The sequence below is a fragment of the Tursiops truncatus genome, chromosome 5 (assembly GCF_011762595.2).
Source record: "Tursiops truncatus isolate mTurTru1 chromosome 5, mTurTru1.mat.Y, whole genome shotgun sequence".
NCBI classification, from domain to species: Eukaryota; Metazoa; Chordata; class Mammalia; order Artiodactyla; family Delphinidae; genus Tursiops; species Tursiops truncatus.
In genome coordinates this window covers 132386278-132411989 of record NC_047038.1, presented here as the reverse complement: position 1 = coordinate 132411989, position 25712 = coordinate 132386278, and the positions used below count along the sequence as shown (strand labels likewise).

Here is a 25712-nt window from a genome sequence, read left to right as displayed (position 1 = left end):
ATTGTCTAAGTTAGCTATTAAAGAAAAAGGAACTGTCATGAAAATCATAAATAAAAGGAATCATGGAAATGATCAGTTTCAATTCAGTCAAGAAGAGGAGGAAGTGCATTTCCCTTGCCTCTGCTACCTGGCCTCCCCTGAGGAGGCACACCAGCCTGCCTGTACATGGAGAGTTCCCTCCCCAGCAGTGTCCACCCACTTCCACTCCTCTCTCTCTCAACGGCCTCCAAGGTTAAGCCCCTAGAATCTCTCTAACCCCTTACAAAGGCACCAGCAGTAAATAGGGTTTGTTCTGTATTGCAGTACTTCTTCCTCTGAATCAAAAGCACTGAGATTCATACTTGAAACAAAAGTACTAAGCCTAAGTATTTGAAAGGGAGAAAAGCACAGCACCATCCTTCAGTATTAAAAAGTCTTTCTTCTCTTTGCAAACTTTCTCAAGAATTGCCAAAAAGTATTAGCTCTAGACCCCAATTAATTCTGTTGCTGACTGCTTTGCAATCGTAAGAGACTCATTTCTCTTTGGTAAATTAGTCTGGTGACCTAAAAAGTAGGTAGTGCAGGGTGGCAGGACCCTGATAAAAGCCTGATCCCTTTCTAATTTGTGTTAGAATAGAACAGCAGGAAAAGGCATAGAAAAGGGAAAGTTATGTGAGTTGATCTAATAATATAGTTCAAAATACATGCTTTTTTCTGATTAAACACAAACTATATCTCTCCGAACAAAAAAAGACACCAACTGTTGCTTATCTAGGAAAAAATAAACCCAGAAAGTTGCTTCTCCAAAGATAGCAGCTGGTTTCTTACCTGTTTGTTTTCAACTCAATACATATTTACTCAGCACATATAATTTACAAAGGACTGTACTACACACAGTGGGGAGTCCCGAGGTGAATATAACTCTGTCCCTGCTGCCAGAAAAAGAACACCTGGTTGGTATTTACATTCTTCATCTTGGACGGTTTTACATCCTCTGCTGACCGCTCTGAATTGTTATTTGCAGGGTAAAATGTGGGGTCTTTCCTCCCTCTTAAGGTTGGACATGCAGCATGTGGGGTTGTTCCATTAGTAAGACGTTAAAAGGGACCCAACCTTTCGATGATACACATATTCATAATTCCCCAGAAAGTGCCTACGGTGACACTTTACTGCTATCACCGAAATCTTTTTCCACTTGAAATATTCCACTCTCAGCTTCCACCTGAGGAAGGCAAAGTCTAAAAAGTTTTGAGAGTCACTATTCAAAGGGCCTCCCTCACAAACCAAAAAAGTGTATGAACAACTATGCAGTGTAAAGTCTCCTGCACCTAACTGAGTACCTGGAGGAACTGTATCTTATTCAATACACAGACCCACTGCCTGGCAAACAACCTGACAAACATCAGGAAAAATCTGTATACATGTGTATTTAATGACACAAACAGCAAAGGATAATAAGCAGTATTAAACCAATGTAAAGGCAGACACGAAGTACTGAAGAAAATCGGGAATGTACTAAAATTTGAGAGCTCTAGATTGCTCATGTACTAAAATTAATAAACTTTTTAAGACAGTGAAAGTCAGAAAAACCAATCAACAAAGAAACAGGATAATTAGTAGGATGTGAATATTTTTTACAAACCTTTCCTGCTGCCTGTCGATCACTTTTAAAAACTACAGTCTCCTCATTAACTGGAGGTACGTTAGTCATAGATTCAATTATTACTGAAAAATGAAACAAAAAGATTATTTCAAGATTTAATCAGAAGATAATGTAGAATTTAAATGAGAATTTAGGCTTTAATTCCAACATAATTTAAAATGAAATTTAAGGTGGGATAATATACCTCAGTAACTATTTCTCTTGGATAAAAAAACAAAGTCTATTTATTACCAAGTAGCACAGGGAAATAAATTCTACATTATTTTATTTTATATGAAAGCTACAGTTCCAAGAAAAAAAATTAAAGTACAAAATCTCACAGAAAATTGGAATCATCCATTAAGACAACAAATTCAAGCTGATCATTTTCTCAAGCAATTTTTACCCTAAAAAGAATAATCTCACATTTAGTCACTAACTCCTGTTTTAGAAGAAATTAGTCTTCTTTCTCACCCTAGAAATTCTTTTCTGCAAAGCACTGATTACTTACTGATATATGAAAAAGTTAGATTTCACAAATATATTTTCCTCTGAACAGCTGAAGTAAGAATGATAGAACTCCCAGTAATTTTTATCATTTCCCTTCTCAAAAGGCAAAAAGCATTATTCCACTGGTCTAGCAGAATCTCCAATTCATGTAAGTGCCACAAATGTCAAACAACCAATCTACCACAGCAAAGAGGAAAACAAACATACACACCTCAAACAGACACACACACACACAACAGGTTCTTAGAAAATTAAAGCAACAAACAAGAGTACTCTGTCACATTAAACAGATAATGCCATCTCCACTTGGAAAATTAGTGGAAATATTGAAGTATTTCCACTTGAATATCCACTTGAAATATTAGTTCAGATTATTAAAATCCACTCAAAGATTTTCAATTGTATCCCAATTAATTTCAAGAGCTAGTGCTTCTAAGTTCTGAACATGCACATAAGGAACAGATCACAGGTCAACAATTTTTGAGTTAGATCTGCTCCTGGAATAAAGATGACAAGGATAGGTAATAACAGTGAGCAGAATTTATTCTCAGTCTTCTCTCCCTCCCAATACCCCTCTCAAGGAGTCAAAAATTACATGAATATTAAAAATCACCTAATCCAAAACCCTCATTTTATAGAAAGGTAAGAAAACAGTACTCAAGAGATTAACATGATTACATGGTCAAATCCAGACAGAGCTATCACCACAACCTAGTGGACTAATACTTATTGTACACTCCTTTCTGTAAAAGGTCCAAATAGTGTTAGATGTTTTAAGCTTTCCAAACAGAGTGTGCAACAAGCATTTATTGATACAACAGTAACATGTGCTGTTTGATTCATTACTCTTTATTCCCACCAGGTTGAAAATTTTGTTAGTCTATTAAGATGTGTTATTCAAAACAGTATCTTCGAAAAGCATTAGTCCATGTGTATCATATAGTTTACATTTCTTTCCCTTGAGAATAAACATTATGACCTAAATTTCTTCTATCTACATCAAGTCCAATAAATTCCTGACTTATTTGTGCATATTAAATACCATAAGATAATTCAAAAACTAGTAAATGTAATGACTCAACAGTGATGTAAAGAGTTTTAATTATGATTTTTGTAAAAAAGTTTCATTTTAATTGGAATTTTCATTAATAAATGGCAAAATTAGATAAGAATTAATTTTTAAAATAGTGATATGGACACATAAAAAGATCAAAAAGACAGATTTCCATTTCTACCATTGACTGATCACAAGAGCAAGTGACCTGAATTTTTTTTTAAGACCTTATTCTTTTTTTTTTAATTAATTAATTTATTTTTACTGTGTTGGGTCTTCGTTTCTGTGCAAGGGCTTTCTCTAGTTGTGGCAAGTGGGGGCTACTCTTCATCACGGTGCACGGGCCTCTCATTATCACGGCCTCTCTTGTTGGGGAGCACAGGCTCTAGACGCGCAGGCTCAGTACTTGTGGCTCACGGGCCTAGTTGCTCCGTGGCATGTGGGATTCTCCCAGACCAGGGTTTGAACCCGTGTCCCCTGCATTAGCAGGCAGATTCTCAACCACTGCACCACCAGGGAAGCCCCGACCTGAATTTTTCTATGCCTCTTAAGTCATAAACTAAGGACTGGTGGACAATTTAGGTCTTTTTCCCAGTTCAAAAATCCTAAAACTTTGGGACTTCCCTGGTGGTCCAGTGGTAGAGAATCCACCTTCCAATGCAGGGGACGAGGGTTCGATCCCTGGTCGGGGAACTAAGATCCCACATGCCATGGGGTAACTGGGCCCATGTGCTGCAAATTACAAAGCCCACATGCTCTGGAGCCTGCATGCCACACTAGAGAGAAGCCAGCATGCTGCAACGAAGAGCCTGTGCACCACAACGAAAGATCCTGCGTGCCGCAACTAAGACCCAACACAGCCATAAATAAATAAATAAAATATTTTTAAAGAAATCCTATGACTTTGTCAACTCTGAGTCCTATTTTTAGGAGTCTATTACTAGAGAGGTAATGGTAGCGACATTAATTTCAAAGTCTCTCCTATATGTACTTCACATCCTGGGGCTAAAAGAAATCTGTAGAATCTAGTTCCCATGTATTCCAGTGGGTTCATATTTCATGATATTAATATCGGTGTTAAATCACAGAACTTTCTAATTTACATGTTTATAAGATAAAATCAAAGGCAATTACCGGTCCTCTACCCACCACCCCACAACAGAAACAAAAAAAGACATCCACACCCTAATCCCTGAACCTGTGGATGTTACTTTATGTTAAAAAGGAGACCTTGCCAATGTGATTAAGGTTAAGGAGCTTGAAACGGGAGATGATCCTGGATTATGTGGGTAGACCCCACCTAAGGAGTCCTTAAAAGCAGGGAACGTTTTCCAGGCTGCAGTCAGAGGGACACGTGATGAGGAAAGAAGGTCAGAGAGAAGCTACATTATGGGCTTTGAGAATGAAGGGAGGGGGCCATGAGCCAAGGAAGGCGGCAGCCTCTAGATGTTGACAAGGTCAGGAATATGAGGATTCTCCCTCAGAGCCTCCAGAGAGGAACTCAGCCTGATGGACCCCTTGATTTTAGCCAGTGGGACCCATATCACACTTCTGGCCCACAGAACTGTAAACTAATAAATGTGTTGTTTTAAGCCACTAAATTTGTAGTAATTTAACAGCAATAGAAAATATACCAAATCAAAGAAATTCTGGAGAAGTATGTCAGTAAAAGCACACTTTAAATTTTTTATAAAGACACTGTATTTATGTATTACTTGTATAAGCAAAAACTAAATTTATCTGTTCAAACCTAATGACTGTAAAATGAAGTGTTATTACATCTTTCAGAGAAAATTTACCAGTCATTAAGTCTTTGATTTCATTATTAGTACATGCTTGGATATAAATGATAATTCTTATTAATAAAAATATTTACATACCTAATTGTTCAATAATACTTGAAACCATCCCAAGAGGCTTTAATTCAATACCTTCAGGCAGAACAATAGTGAGTTCTTCAACAGTAGGTAGTTCCTGAAATATAAGAAAGTATTAACCTTCCTCCAGCTTCAACAAGTTAACTTTTAAAGAAAGGACGGTTTCCATGTAGAGTGCTACACCCGTTTCTGAGACATAACATTAAGTACTTGTCATCTCTTGGATGTTGTCCTTTTCAGTGTCTGAGCATTTCTCCCCGCTTCAACATCTCCCCACCTAAGTGACTCGAGCGATCTAGTGTCTACAGCCTAACCCATAAGAACACAGGCCTGAAGACCATTCTAGATTTTCCTAATCATACTTGAACAAGAAACCACCCTCCCCCTACCCCAAAAAACTGCTGTTAAGGAATCCAAGGTAAAGAAAAGAGACAACTCACATAGTAACTCCCAGAGTCATTGCATTCGAAGAGAAATATTTCCAGTTTCTCCACACAAGGAGAGTTCTCTGAGCTGCCTTAATGTGGTTGGTTAATTAATTTGACTGTGGTTAAACAGCTAAGCAGAGTAACAGCTAACTTTTCTGGGGCTGTGTGAAAGAGATGAATTTCTGGCCTCTTCAAGAAAAAGTACAGAATTCCTGGAAACAGAATGTAAGCTTCAGTCCAAAAAGTTGTGAAGGTGTTGCCTGATTATCTTCCCTGTCTAGGTTAAAATCCAAATTTTTTTTACATCTAAAGATTTCTCTTTTCTGACCCAGCTGTTAACTGAATGTCAGCTGCTACAGAAACTAGATATTGAAGTAGAGATGAAGTTGAAGAGAAATCTAAGAATAAAGCAGACCTTAGGCTTTAAATTAAATAAACAGAGCTTTCTATTCTTCACCTTTGCTAAATGATCACAACTGATTCTTCGAAGGAAGTTTTTCCTTAAGAAGGGCTTGAAAGTGCAAAGATCTTATTAATGGCATGTTGGGGTTACTTTGAGAGAAAAAAGGTAACTTTGGGAGAAATGTTAGAAAAGACAGGAAAACCTAAATTATACAGTACATTGCAGATGAGCATATCCTGGGTAATCATTTTCCTCTATGGGAACTCAAATCGAGGTTTTTAACAAAATCACTTAACCAGAGCGAAAGCATAACTTTCTTCTGCGGATGCTACCTTCCGATCAAGGAGTAGTTATGAAAAGCCACATTAAGGGTCTCAGCCAACTCATTGCAGAAGACGTATCTCTGTATGGTTAGCCTGGCCTGTGTTGAAGGAAATGATTGTGTTTTATATGTCGGAATTTCCCTGAGTACTTTTAAGGAGAGGACGACCGCTTGTCATTTTATCATATTAAATATGAAAAGCCTTTTCTTGGCAAAGACCATGGTTTGAAAATGCTCCATGTGTGTATCAGAATAGAGAAGGGGGTTCAGTTGTTAGAACAAACTGGTAAATGTGGCATGGAACAGCCTTGTTTAAGAAGTTCTTAGCTGAAGAAACTCCGTACCCTATGAAATATGAGACTGGAGGACTATAATGCTGGGAGCTGCAGGCAGGAGGCTTTAGTGATAGAGGGCAATGTGACAGGCATCTCACAAGGACTCTGGCTCTGAGAGTAGCGCCTCCTACAAGAGGCGAATGGCAGCTTCTAATGCAGCAGCACAGTGATGAAATCTGCCCCGCTGCCTCACCAAATTATAGTTAAGGTCTAGAGCAAAAACTTTCATTCCTTCTGGACTGTGATAAAGCCCGCTGGTTAAATAAAGCCAGGACTGTGTAGGTAGAGGAAAGGAAGAAAAGAGGAAATGCTGTTAGATCTTTTATGAAAACCTCTGAACTGGGTAGAAGGGCAGATTGTATGCCGTTAACACTTAGGACACAAAATCAGCACTATTCTCAAATAAATAAATGCTATTTGACCACAAAATGGAAGGCTCCTTGTTTTGTGTGTTCTATTAGGAGGAATTTAAGGCCCATGCAATATAATTATGTTTTGGTACAAACCTAAACTCTGGTACTATTTTGATCTTTTTTAACTTTAAAGTACAGAAGTTATACATGTCCCTTTTTTAAAAAAAATAAAAACTGAAGTAGTATAGAAGGATACGAAGTAAAAAGCAAAAATTTCCCCCACCCTATTCCTTTCAACCTTCCAGTTCCTCTCCATAGATAGCTGTTAACAGTCTTTCAAATACACTTACTAGACGGACACAAACTTAACATTTAACTTTGATATGTTTCACTTAATTAAAGTACCCACATTGTAATATAAGCTATCCTTTTTATCTATCTTCCACATCTTTCTACACCAAAACATAAGTATCTATTTTATTTAAACACTCTTACAGTTCCACTGTATAGATGTCCTAAAATTAGTATACCAATCACCTGATACAACATTTATCTGCAGTTTTAATTTTTATCATTACACAAAATGATACAATGAACGTTCTTTAAAACATATCTTTGTGTAACTCCTATGATAAATTCTTCTAAGTGGAGCTGCTATATCCAAAGGTATAAACATTTTTAATTTTGACAGATACTGCTAAATTTCTTTTCAAAAAGGTTACATCAATTCACACTTCCACGAAAAATGTATGAGAGATTTTCCTACATCCTTGCCATCACTGAGAAGCAAACTTTAAATCTTTGCCCATCTGATAGGTCTAAAACAGTATCTTGCCTTAATTTGATTTTCTTCATTAATCAGGACGACATGTTTCCTGGCTACCTGAGTGTGTTTATGAATTGCTTGTATACTTTATACACATTTCTTTTGGAAGGTTTATCTTTTTATCAATTTATAAGAAAACTTTGGGGTTTTAAGAACATTTGCTCTTTATCAACTACGTAGCAAATATCCACTCCCTTACTTCTCACCATGTTTTCTGGCATTTAAGTTGTTTACTAAACTGGCATTTGACTACACCAAATACATCAATCTTTTCATTTTTTTCGATTTTAAAACTCGTGTCACATTTAGAAAGACCTTCCCTATACTAAGATGACTTAAAATTCACTGACACTTTCATTGCTTCTCTAGTTTCAAATTTTAAAATTGTCTGAACACAAGAAAACACCATGCTGAGATTTATGTCTAGTGATTTTCTTGTGTATTCACTGTATTACCATATTTTCAAAAAAAAGTAAGTTCTCCTCCTCCTTTTCAATATTAGTATATCGCATTTTTCACTTTTCAAATGACACTGGTTGGTATGACCACAATAAAATTGTGATGATAGTGAGCATGATGTCTGACTATTAGGAATGTTTCAAATGGTAAGCATAATAATGCATTTTGATTGGAACTTTTTATAAGGTTAAGAAAAGTATTCACCTATTCCTATTTGTGTGTGTTTGGTTTTTTAAAATCAGAAATGACTGTTGAACTTTACCAAATGCCCTTTCATCATCTTTTGATATCATCACCACATAATTTACTGTAAGTTGAGCAGGTCAGACTACAGGGTCTAATGGAGTCCAGATGTCCTGCTCTAAGGACATCTATGAGACATCCAGCATGAGGGAGACAAGGGAAGGTAAACAAAGCCAGAATATCTGTAGTGAGGCAGGGACTCACACCTGTGGTCAAAACACAGTCTGGGAGACTCCCTTAACTCCTGTTACTACCCTGTTTCAAACCTATGTACTAACAGAACAAAAAGTTTTGCCTTCAAATGGGGAGGATCTCTGATCTCATGTAGAACCAAAACTTAGAACACAGACACCACACTTCTAATTCCAATTCAGCTACCCCAGTACTCTGTAATGGGGGAATGCATGCATAGTTCTGAGATTCCTAAAAAAGGCCAATGAAGGCATCACACTGCTTCTTGATGGTAAAAGACCCTACCTATAAAAGCAATATGCATGAAGTCTCTATACCAAATGTTCTGCAGAACACAAAAGGTATATAAAGAACCAAATATTATACATATAACTTGTTAAGAGAAAAGTGAAATCAGCCTAGTGCAATTCCAGGTTGAGATCAAGAAGTAAAACCAGCCTTGTATAATTCCAGGTTAAGAGCCTGTTCTGGAGCCTCTGAAAGTCCAGTTAAGTCAAACAATATATTTGCTTTGGAAATAGCATTTTGGGGACTGAATCAAGGGAGAAAAGAGATATTAGCTCCTCTTAAACGAGGATACTAGGAGAGGAGAAGGAAAAAGGGGGAGAAAAAAATCTCCCAAACTCCCTCAACAATTCATCCAAGGGATGTGCTTTCCACGAAGATTTTTGGCAGGTTTGAAGGCAGAACTTCAGAAGGTTCAAAGGGAAAGTTTCTGGACTACAATGTCAGACCATTAATACAAGATCTGATCTTGATATGTAGATGTCACAAGTTACCTTATCTACTAATTTAAAGAACTACTAATCTAAAGAACTGCACCACCACCAAGCCTAGTCACTCTTCATCAAATTATCCTGTGGCTTTGCTCTCTTGTAAATACATTACTGTCTAACATACTATTTGTTTACCTGCTTAAAGTCTTTCCCTAACCAGACAATAAATCCATCAACAACTATAGGCACCAGGTCTGCCTTGCTTGTTGCTATAGGAGGAACAATGGCGAGCACATAGTAGGTGCTCAGTAAAATGAACTGGCTTAGCTCATCAGTCCAAGCTAAAAAAAATCTCAGAAGAGGTCGCAGACTTTTTCAGTCAGAGCAGAAATTAGATAATGAAAATACAATTCTTAAAATTCAAAAGAGAATCCTCAAGGAATGAAAAGGACCTCAACCCGACCTTCTCAATAACAAAGTAAAAAAGGCAGGCTTCCAATTAAGCTTCACTGCCCAGGACTGATGCACAGATACCTCAGCTTTGCAGTGTCAAACATTACTACAGCCATTAGATTAACACCTGGCCCGCTAATAACACAGAGGCTGCCCTGGTAAGATAATGAATGAATCTGCTCTGTCTCATAATCTCCTTCAAACAAAAATCAAGCACTTTGCTTTTCCAGGAGTGGAGAGAGGATGTGTGTGTGTGACAGAAACGAGGAGAAACAGACACACTCCAATAACCAAAAACAAGGGGCCAGAACACATATTAAAGTACATTACAGCCTTGACAGTGCAGAGGATATAAAGAATCAGAAATAAGAGGCATAACGATAAACTAAAAAACTGAAGGAAGAGCTGATGAGGGAAATCCGGACCCTTCATCATATAAACAAAATCAAGTGCAATGAAAACAAAAGATTAGAAGGCTATTTACAGCCGCTTAGGAAGATTAACATATGAGCCTAGTTTACCTACAACCCCCATGGAAAGATTAATGAGGGAGTAGAAAAGACTCCTTCTATTCTGCTTATCCAATACAAGACACTAATTACATTTGATTATTTAAATTTAATTAATTAAAAGTAAATAAAATTTGCACTGCAGTCTTCAGTCATACTGGCCACATGCAAGTGCTCTGTAGCTATGGTATGAAGACAGGGTCACTATAGGACATTTCCATCACTGCAGGAAGATCTACTGGACAGCAATGCTTTACACCCTCACACAACCAAAGAGCCCTCCATTACTAAATATATACCCAGGTAAAGGAGGACCAATCTATTTTCGGCCATTAATACAAGTATAATTTTAAGGCCATATTATTGACATCACGCACCATATTAGATGTGAACACTAACCTGAATACTCCACTGGCAGAAATGAAGGTGTGTGATAAATCCCTGTTGTCATCATTGTTATTTTCCAAAATTAAAAACAAACTAACAACTGTTTTGGATGTACAGTATCTGCAACTAGATATAAATATCTATGCACTCATTTAAATAAAATTAATATTATCTTTATTGATCCAAAAATCAAAGAAAAGTAAAAACAGTTTTTATGGACATATTTATTCAAAATGTTTACATGTAATGACAAATTTAACAACAAAGAGTAGACAAGGAAAGGAAGAAAAGTATTTCACTCACATCATCAGGCAAAGAAAAAAGTCACAGCATTTGGCAAATGAACTCCTGAAATTCAACATACTAAAGAAATCCAATCCTCTACTCTGACACACTCTATACCTCCAAGTCAAAGGCTTTACTAAAAGGCAATGTAGGGTTTCTTACAGTAATGTAGGAAAGCGTAAATTAGATGACAGAATCAGCCTCTACCATGACAAATTATCCTATATTATTCAGAAAGGAAATAATCAGGAAGTTCAAATGATCAAATTCCAATGCTGCTAAGCAGGCCTCCACAACAGTAACTAAAAACAGAGCTGCCTGGAATCCACCTGATGCTAGTTCTGAATCTGCTCCTCTCCACTCACTACTTCAGGCTTCTTAGCTATAAATAGTGAGAAACTAAGCAAAAAAAGTTCTGAATAATTCACACAAGTGGTTAACAATACAATTTTAAAAAATGTTTAACAGCATGCAATCAAAAAGACAGAACATTAATACAGAAATTACATACCAGACTTGAACAAAGTTACTCTGATTCTGGAGAACAGATGCTCACAGCTATGGCATTAAAGAAATGCAAGGTCCTAACCACACTTCTCAAGCAGTCGTGAAAGATCAACCACTGTCTATCAGAAGAATATGATTATATTCTGATTCTCAGACATCTTTATGGCCTACATGTTTGCTCAGTTAAACGAAAATTCAAATGAGAAGCACTGAACATTAAAAATCCACCCTATTAAAAATTAAACTGTAGACACACCAGTCAAAAAACAGTGCCTAAAACTTCCAGCACAAAAACGGAAGGAGCTAATGGGTCAAAAATGGCCCGCTGAGAAGACAGTCATACCTTACAATGGCCTTGACTTCCCTAGCTCTATGAAGACTTATCACTGGGGTAGGGGGAAAAAAATCAGTAACTTATGATCTTTTGAGGTAAAATTACCTAAAGAACCTTGATTTGGGTTTTCACTCACAAATACAGAAAAAGGGCAGCAGATAGTGGAAAAGGAATCAAACATTCCAAATGGCAACAAATTCTTTCGGTGCCAGTTTGGGGAGAACTTTAAAAAGTGAGGAAAGTGGAATGAAGTTATCTGACCACTTTCTCATGTTACCCAAGAACAGAGGACATGCACGTGGAGGCCAATTACCTGATGCTATTAGGTGAGCCTTCACTTTTCAGATATGGTTGGAAAGTAGCATCCAATCTCTGGAGTACTGAGAGCCATGATTGTTAACTTTTTTTTCCTATAACTGGTAAAACATATTGGAAAAAAGAATGGATTAGGTCTCTACACTGTGAGTCAACTAGGACTTCATATAACATTTAGTTGGATTCATCAACTTCTCCACGGAAAGTACTTTTACAACATTCCATGGAACTCAGCTATTCCTTTAGCCATCACCAACAAGCATTAATTTGCCCTCATCAATTACCCTATCATATATGACACTAGATTCACATTAGCCCATTAAATATTTTCACCTAAAAGTTGAAAGTGAACACTTCTTTGAAATGTCTTTATATTCTCTTATCTTCTTTATATTCTCCTTTTGTAGTAAACTACAATGTTCTCATCCCATCTTTCTCTAAAATTATTGTCACAAAAACAAAGCTCATAAGAATACTCTCGAAAGTTAACTGGCATAAATATAAAAGTAAAATAAAATCATAATCCATCTCCATAAGAAAAAACCTTCAATGATGAATATAACCCTAAGCATTATCTTTTATGTTAACTGAGGAGTCCGTACCTCACGGAATCTAAGACACTGACTTTATATACCACAAAATTAAAAGCACTGCCAAAAAACTGTGAAGCTAATCACTGCCATCAATTACTAGTCCCAACTTTTCAGAAGTGTGAAAAGGTTAAAAAGTATCCATTTTAGAATTGAAAACACTCCCATGGATGATGAGTGAACAAAGAAACATTTCCTGAGCCCCTACAGCGTAACCAACACCGGGGACACAACTCCGCTGCGACAGACTTGGTTCTTTCACTGGGAAATTTCCTATCCTGCTCACATGTCCGTTTCTATGGAGATCCTATCCACCTTTCAATCTAAGGTCAAGCCACGATGTGTTCCCTGACCACTGCACTGCAACTCATCTCCCCTTCCACTCACTCCTTCAGCTTCCTGTACCTGGTACAATTCACTGGGCATTCAGTCATCAACTCTGTTGTTACTCTGCTTTCAGCCAAGTGTGTATGCTCACTCTCTAGCTGGAGTCTTCTCTACAGACATTTGTCTTTATTCTCTAAAAACAATCACAACTCACTTATTAAATCTACTGGGGATGGAGAAAGCTAATAAATGGAATGTTTCTGTGTAATAATGATCATATACATGTATATACACAGGGTATATATGGATACTCTACTGAATAAATCAGTATTTATTCAGGATTATTTGTGCTTCATACAAGCCTTACTGAAAAAACTGTGCAATGAAGCACAAAATCTTAATTTTTTAAAAAATCTGAGCACTGTTTTTAAAAAGCACCAAGTATTAATGAAAACCTACCTCCTCTCAAGTATATAAGCCATTTCTTAAATATCAGGTATTTTGAGAATGCTAGTAAGTGCCATCGGTATTCTAAGATATGATATAATAATTCCAGATATACTAAAGTCATAAAAAGCTGAAGTTGAACAAGGCCTGCATTTAGGACAAAACTCATCAACCAAGTTGGACCCTGAAAACACCACATTCAATCAACGATTATTAACTGTAGAACAAGGTGCAATACAATTTCAAGATGGTGGGAAGTCAAAAATGTGAAATAATCCACTGTAACTTCTGACCACTTGAGGTGGCCCACGTATTTCCATATCCTCACGTTAGGATAAGGGTCTGCACTGCCAGAATCAGAAAAAGTGTACTCACCCTAACTACAACTATAAGGGTCAACCTAATTATACTGCATTTGTATGTTACCTATATTATACTGTATATTGTATATATACATACATTGCATTTGTATATTGCCTATATACTGTATATTGTAAATTACATACCATATATTGTGTATATATATGGTATATATACAACATAATATAGGCAGTCTCTAAATTATGAAGGTAAATTTACCAAGAATTGCCTACAAGCATTAAGTTTTTTTCTTGGTCATGTTATATTACATGTATAAATACACATTATCTATATTGCAGTATTATCTATGTTTTATCCCCAAAAGCACTGTGATTATAATTTTAAAATATTATGTAAAAACTTCAGGTTTTCAATAGGTACTAATTTATACAATTCATTTCTGATTAAGACTTTGCAATGTCACAATCCCATGAATGTCCTTATGATTCTAAATTTTAATTACATCAGATTTATTTGAAAGAACAGTTAAGAACATAAATTGATGAGAAACTTCTTCAAATAGAACCTAATTTTCCAATTCACTGAAACACTGAATAAACCCTATGTGGTTTAATGTAGTTCCAAAACTGTAATATGCATACTGCTTTATATTTACTGTATAGATTACATATTAATATAAACCTTCTCAGCATTAAAGGGTTTATGTTCTAAAAGAATGATTCCACTTGGTTAACTTTGTCATATATTATGTAATTGTGACATTAAGAAAAAAGCCAATTAAGTCTATTCTCCTTTCCAATGCCTCTATGGCTGACCAATCCCTCGTTTTTCCTCTTCCCCTCATCTTTTTTTAAAACAAGTTATAACCACATCTTGTCATCCCAAGAGATTGTTGCAACTGTTTAAATCTAGTGCCACAACTACTGAGCCTGCACTCTAGAGCCCGCGAGCCACTACTGGAGCCCGCGTGCCTAGAGCCTGTGCTCCGCAACAAGAGAAGCCACCGCAATGAGAAGCCCGCGCACCGCAACAAAGAGTAGCCCCCACTTGCCGCAACTAGAGAAAGCCCACACGCAGCAACAAAGACCCAACACAGCCCAAAATAAATAAATTAACTAAAATTTTTTTAAAAAGCAACTGTTTAATTCTAAAAGAACAATCTCGAGGTCACCTCACTGTAGCTCCCACATTCTTACAATGAGAGATCCGCAATAGCTAGTAGGTAGATCACCAGGACCTAACTTTGCAACAATGGAAAAGATTTAAAAAGCTCGACCCAGGAAGGCAACATTCCTGTTTGACAAACAGGCTAAATGGAGGTAAAAATTAAGCTCGGCATGCCTGAACAACAATAGCAAACAGCCTAGCATATGAGATACTTCATAAAGAGGTAGGACATAAAACCGGGCTAAACTGGGCATGTTTATGTTCTAAAGATCTCAATGATCCAGCACAAACTCTGAAACTGGTATTAACTGTTTGGCCCATTTTAATTTATGTATGCCTTTTGGCAAAGACAACACAGAATATTTCTCTCATCTTCTTCAGAATTTCATTAGGAAATTAAATTAATAGACTACACAGAGCAAACAGTTCCGCTGCACAACCCCTGCTGCCTAAGAAGACACACACCAGTAGACCTGAACAAATGGCACATTCAATACCAGCCAGAGCTAGTTGTAACAAAGGAGGGGATGCTTCCCAGGAAGCGCGGACTGCCGTCTTCTGAAAAAAGACAAATCTAAGCTGTCATAGTCAGGAAAGAATATGGCGCTAATAGCCAGCTCGTGGAGAAGTTTAAAGTAGGAGAGACCAGACGTACAGCCAGGAGCAAGAAGAGAAATGCAGGTGTAAGCGAGAATTAAAAAGATGACTCTGCAGGCAAACAGAAGAAGTGAGTCAGGAAACAAGAATATGACACTTGGATCGATGAGAGTCCCAAGAAGTGTATAAAAGAAACAGCATGGCCATCCACAAGAGCTAGCTTGGTTCCCGATGGCTTTCCTATCCAAGTAAGTTTCCAACAAATCCCCCTTCTCTTGATGCAATTTGAGGGTCTCTGTTGCCGCCACAAGAGTCCAATGTAAGTCATGTGATTAACTGCTCCCAAGTATTATTATTTCCCTCTTCCCCTCCACAGAAGATAAATACTATTACTGACAGAACAGCAACCCCGTCTGAAGTGTTCTAAGCCTCCCTTTCCTGTGACCGAGAACCCATTCCTTGTGGTTTGCATGGGGTTGAAAACACCCACCCAGCTCCCGCCCTCCTCAAATTCCACACGCTCTCACGCTTCCTTTCTGTCACCTGGCTCTCACACTCACCCTGTGCTTTCTCTCAAGCACACACTTTCCTACACACTCTCCACAAGAAGAGCAGTGACTAGGTAACTCATGTCCAGGCAATCCGAATACTCATCTCACTAGACTCAATTATTTGTTCAGGCCTGAGTACTGAGCCCCCGGTAAACCAGCACAAGTTCTCTCCATGGCTTTCATACAGGAGTATCAGTGGCCAAGCCACCAGCCCTGCGCAGAAACACCTACAGAGCAACAGAAAAAGAGCAGAGTCCTAAAGATACTGAGTACTTGTAGCCACACCATCCTTGGTGTTCAGGGCCAAGTCATTCTCTTCCCTTGAACTTCAGAGCTAAAGTCCTGAAGGAGTCCTCAGATACTCTTTCAGACCCTAAGTCAAAAAGATTTAGGGCAGACCAGAGAACTCATTCCTGCACCTAGCTCTGGCACCAGAGTGGCTTAAAAGACTAGGAACTTCTAGTACATTTATTTCCTAATCATGAAAATATAAAGTAAACAGCTAGTTAAGAACCCAAAATTTAAAAATAAAGACTATAATTGCCCCTTCCATCCTTCCCAAAGATCCTTCAGAACTGGCACAAAAAGGAACAGAGCAGCACACTATTCCAAGTTTTAAAAGCTAACATACTTTCCTTCCCAGCAAAAATGCAATTTTCTGATATGAGCCAAGCATACACTCACAATTCAACAGCACTTCCAGCAAGTGACTGTATTTGTCTCTGCTTCATTTACTCTCTCTCTCTCTCTCTCTCCAGTAGGTACTACGACAGCAGAAAGGGGATGGGTCTTGTTTACAGCACTTGGCATATGGCAGGTGTGCTGTAATAGTTTAAAAGTGGGTGAATGTAAGATGCCTGTTCACTCACCCATTCTACAATCACATATTACCGTTGACTGAGAACCCCACAACCGAAAAGCACTCTGCTGGGCTCTAAGGGAACCGCGAAGACCAGGTCTGAACTCAGTCCTCAAGAACGTGGTTCCTGGCCTCTATGGACACAGACCCTTTTTGACTTTCTGATGAAAATACGAGCACTCTATCCAGAAAAATACCTAAGTATATTGACTAATATTTTGCATTAAATTCCAAGGGAAAAATTCCAGGTCTAGTAAGATAAATAAGAAAATGAAACACATACATAAATCAAAGTACTGTGGTCCTTTATTTGTTGACTCTTATACTCTAAGAGAGAACTTAAATAAAAAGGTGATCAAGATACAGGGAAAAGATCAAGTTTCCCAATACTTTCAGAAAATAGTCATAAGTTGGGAGAGGCTTTGTGTAAAAAGACCACTGACAGAGATCAATGTCTATACTAGGGAAATATAAATTAATGATGAAGTTGCATACAAATCCAAGGGTTCTCAATACATGAGGTGTTAAGTGAGATAGGAAATTTCTTACAACGAGAAAAAGGAAATAATATCGAGTGAATACAGTCATGAAAAGGTGCCTGAATGACTCTAGGCTTTAAAATTTTTTTTCAAATCTTGCTTTACTACTTCATTGATTTAAGTATTATATCATTACAGTCAGTGATCATTAAGGTTTTTAAAAGCTTTAATAATAACTAAAGTACACGTGGGAGTGGGGAGAATAAACATGTGGCAATATCCTGTGAAATTCTGAGAAGACTTTCCTCTTGGATCATAAGGTTTCATTCAACCAGACTACCATCAACCTCCTAGTAACAGCTTAGAAGGAAATAAGCACACAAGAGTTAAGTTTATAGACCAAACCTATCAAATGTCAATACCAATCCACAATAAACAAGTTTTTTCCAACTGTAATAATGAAAACACTGCAAAAACTTCACGTAAATATAAATCCTCAAAAGTGCAACCGACCTAATTTCACTATTTCTCTAAATGCAGTCGATTAAAAAAATAATTTCAATTGCTACTTAGCAAAATTTCCTGAGTTGTAGAGCAAAAAAAAAAAAAAAAAAATCTTTACACTCTTTAGGGAAGATAAAAAATGAAAAGCAGCAAGCCAAACTTGATGCCCAGCACAACTGTCAAATGTTAGCGTTGGAAGCAACCTGAGAAATTATTCAGATCAATACTTTCTTTTACTTAAGAAAGCCAAGGCATGGCAAAGGTATGACCAATAAAAGCTGAGAAAGGTATTCAAATTTATGGAGCAGATATAGGCCAAATGAGATCAATACTGGTACCATAAAATATTTTAGAACATGCAAATTAAGTTCAGTAACAAATCTAAGTACTTACACTCAGAAGTAACTCATCTTTTGTTTTAAGAGGAAAATTCTTATTTTCCTTCTCAACTTGTAAATCATCTTCTCCATCTGACAGCACTGCAGGGAGGGATATACGGGATGAAGACGATGAGGATGATGATGAGGAAGAAGAGGAGCTTGAACTATCGGAATCTGTTTCACTGTAGAGAAGAAAAAAATTGAAAACAGTACAAAAGCATTATTATGAGGGTACCAAAATACGATTATTCAACTAGGAAATATCTACCTTACTAGGTGTTTATGGCTGCTGTTCAAAAGCTTAGCATTTCGAAACTGACTATGGTATTTGGAAAGCAGTCTTTAATCCATTGATCACAAAATCCCTGCTATAACCCAAACCCTCTTATTACAACTGCCTCACGTGTCATGCCACAGTCTGAATATAATTAAGCATGTGACAAATCACTGACAGACGAGAATTCTGGGAAAGGCACCTCTCTTATTAGTCACCAAGGACCAAATCACAACTAAGCCAAGAGAGTTTCTTCTCAGTCTTCAATTTGGCAACTCCTCAAAGTTACTAACCATGCTGAACACTACTCTCTGAAATCTCCTTTAGCCCTTGACTTCCACAGCAATTCTCAGTGCCAGTAACTCTCCTCTTAAATTGTTTGCTGGTAGCCACTTCAGCTCCTTGTATGTACTGTTTCTAAGAGTCCCATCCTCATGTTCTCTTCTTTCTCTGGTACTCTTTCCATGGATAACCTCATCCACTCCAACGAGCTCAATCATTACCAATGTGCAGATAACTCCCAAATCTTCAGCCTTGATATCCCCAGGCTCCTCTCCTGATCTCTAGCTGCTTACCAGCAACTGTGGTATGAATGACCTATACATGTCTCACACTCACAAGTTAAAAGAAAAAAGTGCATTCTCCTTACTAAATCTGCTTCTGTCTTCGAGCTTCTACTTTTATTTCATTGTTTAGTCCTCAATCCAGTCACCAGAGGTAGAAACCTTGGAATCATTTCAAGCTATTGCATTCTCAGTCAATGATAAAACTGGTAAACGTGACTCCTATTCCGCTAGAAAAATCTGAATACAGAGTGTGTATTAGGTGATATTAAGGAATTAGGGTTCATTTTACTATGATTTATAATGACATGGTGGTTATGTAAAAAGTATTTTATCAGAGATGAATAGTAAAGAATTTACAGGTAAGGTGGCATGCTGTCTGAAATTTGTTTTAACACTACCAGGTTAAAAAAAAAGTTAGAAATGTTAGATAAAACAAAGTGAGCAAAATATTGGAAAGTGTCAAGTTTGGTGATGAGTATATGTTCATTCATTGTATTACTCTCTGTACTTTGTATGAGTTTGAAAACATCCATATTAAAAAGTTCAAGTAAGTTTTATCTGTAATCTGATGTTCAAATTTACATGTCCATACCAGAATTGTCCTCTGAACTCTAAACTCATCATCCTACTGCTTACATGACATCTCCAATTTGTTGTGAGGGAAACCTCAAATTAACTGTCCGAAGTTAATACTCCTATTGGTCTACAGCCCCCATCCCAGTAAACAGCACCACCATCCACCCAACTGATGCCTCTCTGACTCGGCCACTACAACATCTACTAGCGACCCTGATCAGGGAGATGTCAAAATATTCAATCCAAACATGGTCACATCGTGGACTAACGGAACATCTTTCCAACTGCTTCCACACTAACCCTGCCCATTCTGCTTTCACTCTTGAGCCCAGTTCAATTCCTTATCCACAGAGCAAAACATCAGAACGTTAACCTGAGCATGTCAATTATCTGCTCAAAAATTCTTCAATAGTTTCTCCACCCATTAGAATTAAAACTTTATCATGGCCAGGGGGTCCGACCGGGTTGGGTTCTCCTATTACTTTCTCAGTGCCTAGCTTGTTCCTTCGTGGTAATTGTCACCAACTCATTGGCTGATTGGTATGTTTACTTTTATTTTTCGTCCCTCTCAGCAGAATGCAGGGCAGGGGTAGTATCTATTTTGTTAACCGCGTCGCACAAGACACAGTCAAACACTTGTAGACGATGTGCAGCGTGGTGTAGTAACGTCACGCCGAAGTCCCCTCCCTCCACAAAACTTTCATATTTAAAAGACACCGCGAGAGAGGGGGGAGGTGGCTCATAAAACCTACGGAAGCCTGCACTAACACTAAAATAACAATATTTCGCTAATTTCATTAATAATTCCTCACCAGAAAGCTTCTACGAACAAAACTGCCGGGACCTAACTTGTAAACACATAAAATCCTTCACCTGATGCTCCATTTATCTGGCTCCACAAACAAGCGCACACACTAAACTGGAAGGGGAAAAGTCGGCTCTGCCCCAAACTATAAGCTATAACCACCAAGGACACGCCACACGACTGGTCACGGAACAACCCTATATCCACAGATTTCCTATACTCTAGCTGAAAACGATATGGTGTACACAAGACCCCCAGACTTCGGGGACGAGGGGCCCTGACGGCGATGCTCAGGCCCCGAGCGCGATCCACAGGGGGCGGCGAGGAACGCGCCCCGGCTCCCCGGGCCCTCCCGCTCCCCGAGCCCGCCCCAGGCCCCGCGCCCCGGACCGCCGGGCGCCCGACCTGTCCGAGTCGGAGTCCGAGTCGGAGTCCGACGTCTCCAGGCTGCTCCCTCCGGGATGCGGCTCCGGGAGCGACGGCGGGGCGAGCTGAGGCGGCTGCTCCCCCGCAAGGTCCGGGGCCCCCTCGTCCGCCCCCGGTGCTGCGACCGGAGCGGGGTCCGGAGCCGGCACGGCCAGACCTTGGTCAACCCCGACGCCGGCGCCACCGAATTTCAGAGTTTGCAGCTGAGCGGCGGCGGCCTCCACCACCTCCATGGCGCCGCGCTCGGAGCGCCCGCGCGGGGAGATACACCACCTCGGCGGCGGAGGCGACAACGAAGCGCTGGGCCACTTCCCGCGCTGCTCGGGGAGCCGCACGCGGAACAGCGCGCGGAACCGTCCGGAGACGTGCCCCCGCCGTGCACGCAGCTGCACTTCCGGCAGCGCGTGACGTAGAGAGACGCGACGGCGTTCTCTGGGGCGGGGCGGGGCGGGGCCGGGCCGGTGCCGGGGCGGGCGGGGCCGGGGCCGGGGCGGGCGGGGCCGGGGCCGGGGCGGGCGGGGCCGGGGCCGGGGCCGGGGCGGGCGGGGCCGGGCCGCAGGCCCTTGCAGCCTGGACCGCGGGGTCCGAAAGCCGCCGAATTTCCTGCGTCTTGGGAAGTGCGTCTCACTCCGCAAAGAGGGATGGAGAGACTTTCCTGCAGCTGCTGCAGGATCTGGGACAATTCCGCGGAGGCGGAGACTGGTAGGAGGGATGACAGGACAGGACAGGGAGATGCCTGATGGGCCGAGACCGTACACATCAGAAACTTGAGCCAGGAATCCTTGAGCAGGCACTTCTAGTAGACTTCCTTAAAGTTAAATGGAGTTCCAGCCGTGGATAGACAGCAAGCACGATGACCATCCATCTCAAAACGATTACAACTCTTCCATTTTTTTTTTCCTCCAAAGCGCTCCCAATTTAAAGAGAGCACTAATCGTGGAAAAAGTGTTGCTGCTGGTTGATGTTATAGTTGATACCGCTTCGCAGAAAGGGTGGGATGTAATTAAAATGACTAACTTGGCCTGAGAAACCATAATTCTGGGTCATAAGGAAGGCAAGGAAGAAGTTCTTAGGATTGAGGTAGAGATCAGAATTTTCTGGTTTTCTGTTAGGACTTCAGCTTGATGCATCCACCCCTCGAGTAATAATAAATAATAATCGTCGTGACCACTGATTAAGCATGCATATGTGCCGAGAACTGTACCAAAGACGTTATCATTTATTCACGGAGTTTTACTGTGTGCCCTCCACAGTACTAGACCTTCATAGAAATTAAGACAAGAATAATGCACAGTCTCCGGAGCTTACAATTTAATTGAAGTTAAAAGGTCAACGCACAGGAGATAACGAGAAAGATATTTGAAATGTGAAAGGAAGTTAAATAAGATTGATTGGCTGTATCATGGAGACCTTCCAAAAAGAGGCAGGAATTTAAATTCGAGATAACTATTCTCTAATGCAGTGATTAAGCAGAGCTCAGTGTTCCCAGCTGAATAGACCTGTGTTCAAATCTCAGCTCTACCATTTCCTTGTTGGTGTAACTGACTTTGGGCAGAGAGTCTAACATACCTAAATTTCATTTTCCTTATCTATAAAATAGAGATAAAAATACTATCTCATTTAGTTCATGTGAACATTAATTAAGTTTTTATGCAAGAGAATGGCATGTGTCATACACATTCACAAAACTATTTGATAAATAGAACAACACATGGACATGAATAAAATGATACTTCAGTGATGATCTTGCAGAGATATGCATATTAATTTAAGAAGAAAAGAAATTTGAGTCAGAATACCCTCCAGCCAGCCAAAAAGGTTTTGTATTTTTCCAGGAATTGAGTGATGAATGTCTGAACAGAGGCTAGAGTCAGTGAAATAGAGTAAAGGAAATCCTCAGCATCAGAAGAAGACTCAAAGTACTCTAAAATGTCTAACAAGGAAACTGGAAGGAAGTTGGTATTACTGATAAAGATGGAGAAGTTGGAACAACATAATGAGTTTGTGATGTTGAGTTTGAGGAAAAACTACACAGTCAATTGAAAAATGCCAGCAGCCCTTTGAAAATATGAGAATGGAGTTGAATAGAAAGGCTAAGACCAGAAGCATAGGTTTGGGAACAATTCAAATACCTAGTTGTTCACTCCGTGATCATTTACTTACTAGCATGCCTATGCACTGCATCATGAACTGGGCATACAGGAAGGTGAAAAACACAGTCCCTGCCCTTAAGTAACTAACAGTTTAGTAAAAAAGACAAGTTGGAAGCAAGCCATAAGTACTTTAGTAGAGAAATGTATTATAGTACAAGCATGTACTACAGAAGAGGGATGTACCAAAGGAATACGAAAGAGAGAGAAAGCGATGGGAGAGTGAAGGAAGACTTTTCAACAAGTATGACATTTGAGCTGGACTTTTAAAGAGAACCAGGAATCTAAGAATCTAAGAAAGTAGAAGAACTTCATATTGATGTTGATCTGAAACAAATGAACTGATATTTCTCCAGCAAAGATGGGTTTATTCAGGATCAGCAGAGAATTGCAGTTCTGGGTCTGTAATCATGGCAAACCATACGCATGGCAAGGGAAGGAGACTGCTTTTATAGAGAGGAAAAGGAAGTTGGGAGGGATGTAATAAACAAAGAATCCATGGCTTGGCCAAGAAAGAAGAGGAGTCTTTCTTCTTCCTGCTGGGCTCTGCTGTTGTCACAGGGTGTGAGAGATCCCCCTTCTGGTCTCCCAACTCTATTTAATTGAGTTTTCTGTTTATTACATTTTTTACTTTTCCCCCTCTTGATCAAGATCTCTCTCTAAGCATCATTGATCAAGAGTTAGTTTTTCTAGGTTCACTGACTTTTTGTCCCTCAGTGTCAGAAAGGACCTTTCCTGGGTGTAGTGTCTCACATTGGAGGGAAAGTGCACAGATTGGAAACCTGTTAAGGTCACATTCAAGTAACAAGGAGGGGTAGGAGGGAGAAGTCCATATGTTATCAAGAGCATAGGCACTGGAGATCATCTGAAGTGCTAAGTCATCATCAAAGGTCTGGTGACAAACTTCCAACAGCCTTGGTCTGGCTATCTTGAGAAAGCTGTCTCATCAGATGTCATCTGCTTCAGTTGCAGGAAATCTTTACTTTCAGGTCACCAGATGATGCACAGGTCCAGTCAAGGTTCAGCGCTTTCTTTAGGTGTCATGTGAATCCAAGAGTCTATCCCTTGGAGTTTGGCGACACAAGAGTTGGTTAGCAGTACCAGATAGGGGTGTCTCCAGTGAGGGTGGAGAGAGTTCTATGGGAGGTGTCTTTTCCAATAAACAAAATCTCCAGTTTACAAAACATGATGCTTAGGGTCTGTGTCTCTCAAGGGCACACTGTGAAAAGGTTGCTCTACCAAAACATGGTTATTTTTAAGAGAAGCAATTAGGTCTTTGTAATATCGGAGTGTCTCTCCTTTTATCTGTTGTGGGTCAAAAGAAGCAGGAGTCAAGTGCATCGAGCATCTGTGACAAACCTCAAAGCTGAGAGTTTATGAGTTCCAAAAAGGGTGGATCTGAGATTAAAAAGGACCAAGGGCAATGCTTTTGGCCGAGGTATTTCTAGCACCTCTACAGATTTTGCCAGTTGAGTCTTCCGATAATGCAGTTAAAGAAAGAGCTGCAAAGCTGGCCAAAGAGCACAGACTTGTCAAAGTACCTGGCTGGTACAATGGGTTCCTCCATCACTATAAAGTTTGAGAGGAGTTCCTCAGGTAGGGCTAAAAAGGATTTTAGCTGCGGAAGAGGCAGTAGCCTGTCTGCAAGGGAAGGCTTCAGTGCAGTGTGAAAACACACACACCATGACTAAAACATATTTATATCCATGAGAGGAGGAAGTTATATGAAATCCATTTTCCAGACCTCAGATTGTCCATTAGGTGGTTTAAAATGCCCCCAGAGCAGGATGAACATGCTTCCCCGAGCTGTACTTTGGATAGTGAGACAAGGAGGTAGACACTCTTTGAAGCCTTGTTAATGTTTCCCCACCAACACTGATTCATGAAGGCTCTCATTTTGTCAGTAGACTGATGGGTTAAGGCACGTACAGTAGGGAGAAATTTTAGAGTGTCTGCTAGAACCGGGTTGTTATTTGATCCAAACTTGGGCTTTCTCTTTTATCAAACCGACAATTGTTGAATTTCCAGTCCTGTTTTTCCTTTTCTGAGGCCAATTGCTGGGCTTCTTTAGCCAGTTTTTTAAAATTCTCATTTGGGGAAATATACCTTTGAATCATGACAGAGGCTTGGCTGCTGGTTGGTCCCTTTAAGGACAGCATTCCTTGAGGAAATGTCAGCAAAGTAATTTCCCATAGCCACCAGACAGTGAAGTTTAGAATGTTCTTAGATCTTAATAATAGCTAAAGTGGCACGTAAAATTATTGCATCCAATAATTCCTGAACATAGGGGCCATTTTAAATTTTATTTCCACTGGAAGCAAGGAAGCCACATTGCTTCCATAACATTCCAAAATCATGAGCTACTCCAAGAGTATATCTGCCATCAATATAAATATTGGCAGGTTTGTCCTTGGCTAAAGTACAAGCCCCTGTAAGAGTGTATAATTTAGGTGATAAGGCCAAAGTATCCAGAGGTAAATGTATTGCCTCAATAACGTTAAAAGGAGTTGTAATACCATACATAGCACAATATTTGTTATTGTCACCTTTTAAATAAGAACCAT

General features: G+C 39.4%; 1 protein-coding gene across 1 annotated transcript in view; it reads right to left on the bottom strand.

The window, feature by feature from the left end:
- Positions 1–21383, bottom strand: part of NAF1 (nuclear assembly factor 1 ribonucleoprotein) — a 38831-nt gene extending 17448 nt beyond the window's left edge. The window contains exons 1-4 of the mRNA XM_033857406.2: positions 20978–21383; positions 18365–18533; positions 5066–5159; positions 1622–1704 (exon numbers count right to left, since the gene is read on the bottom strand). Coding sequence (XP_033713297.1) covers positions 1622–1704; positions 5066–5159; positions 18365–18533; positions 20978–21231 — 600 coding nt within the window. The 5' untranslated portion in view covers positions 21232–21383. The remainder of the gene's footprint in view (positions 1–1621; positions 1705–5065; positions 5160–18364; positions 18534–20977) is intronic.
- Positions 21384–25712: the final 4329 nt, after the last annotated feature.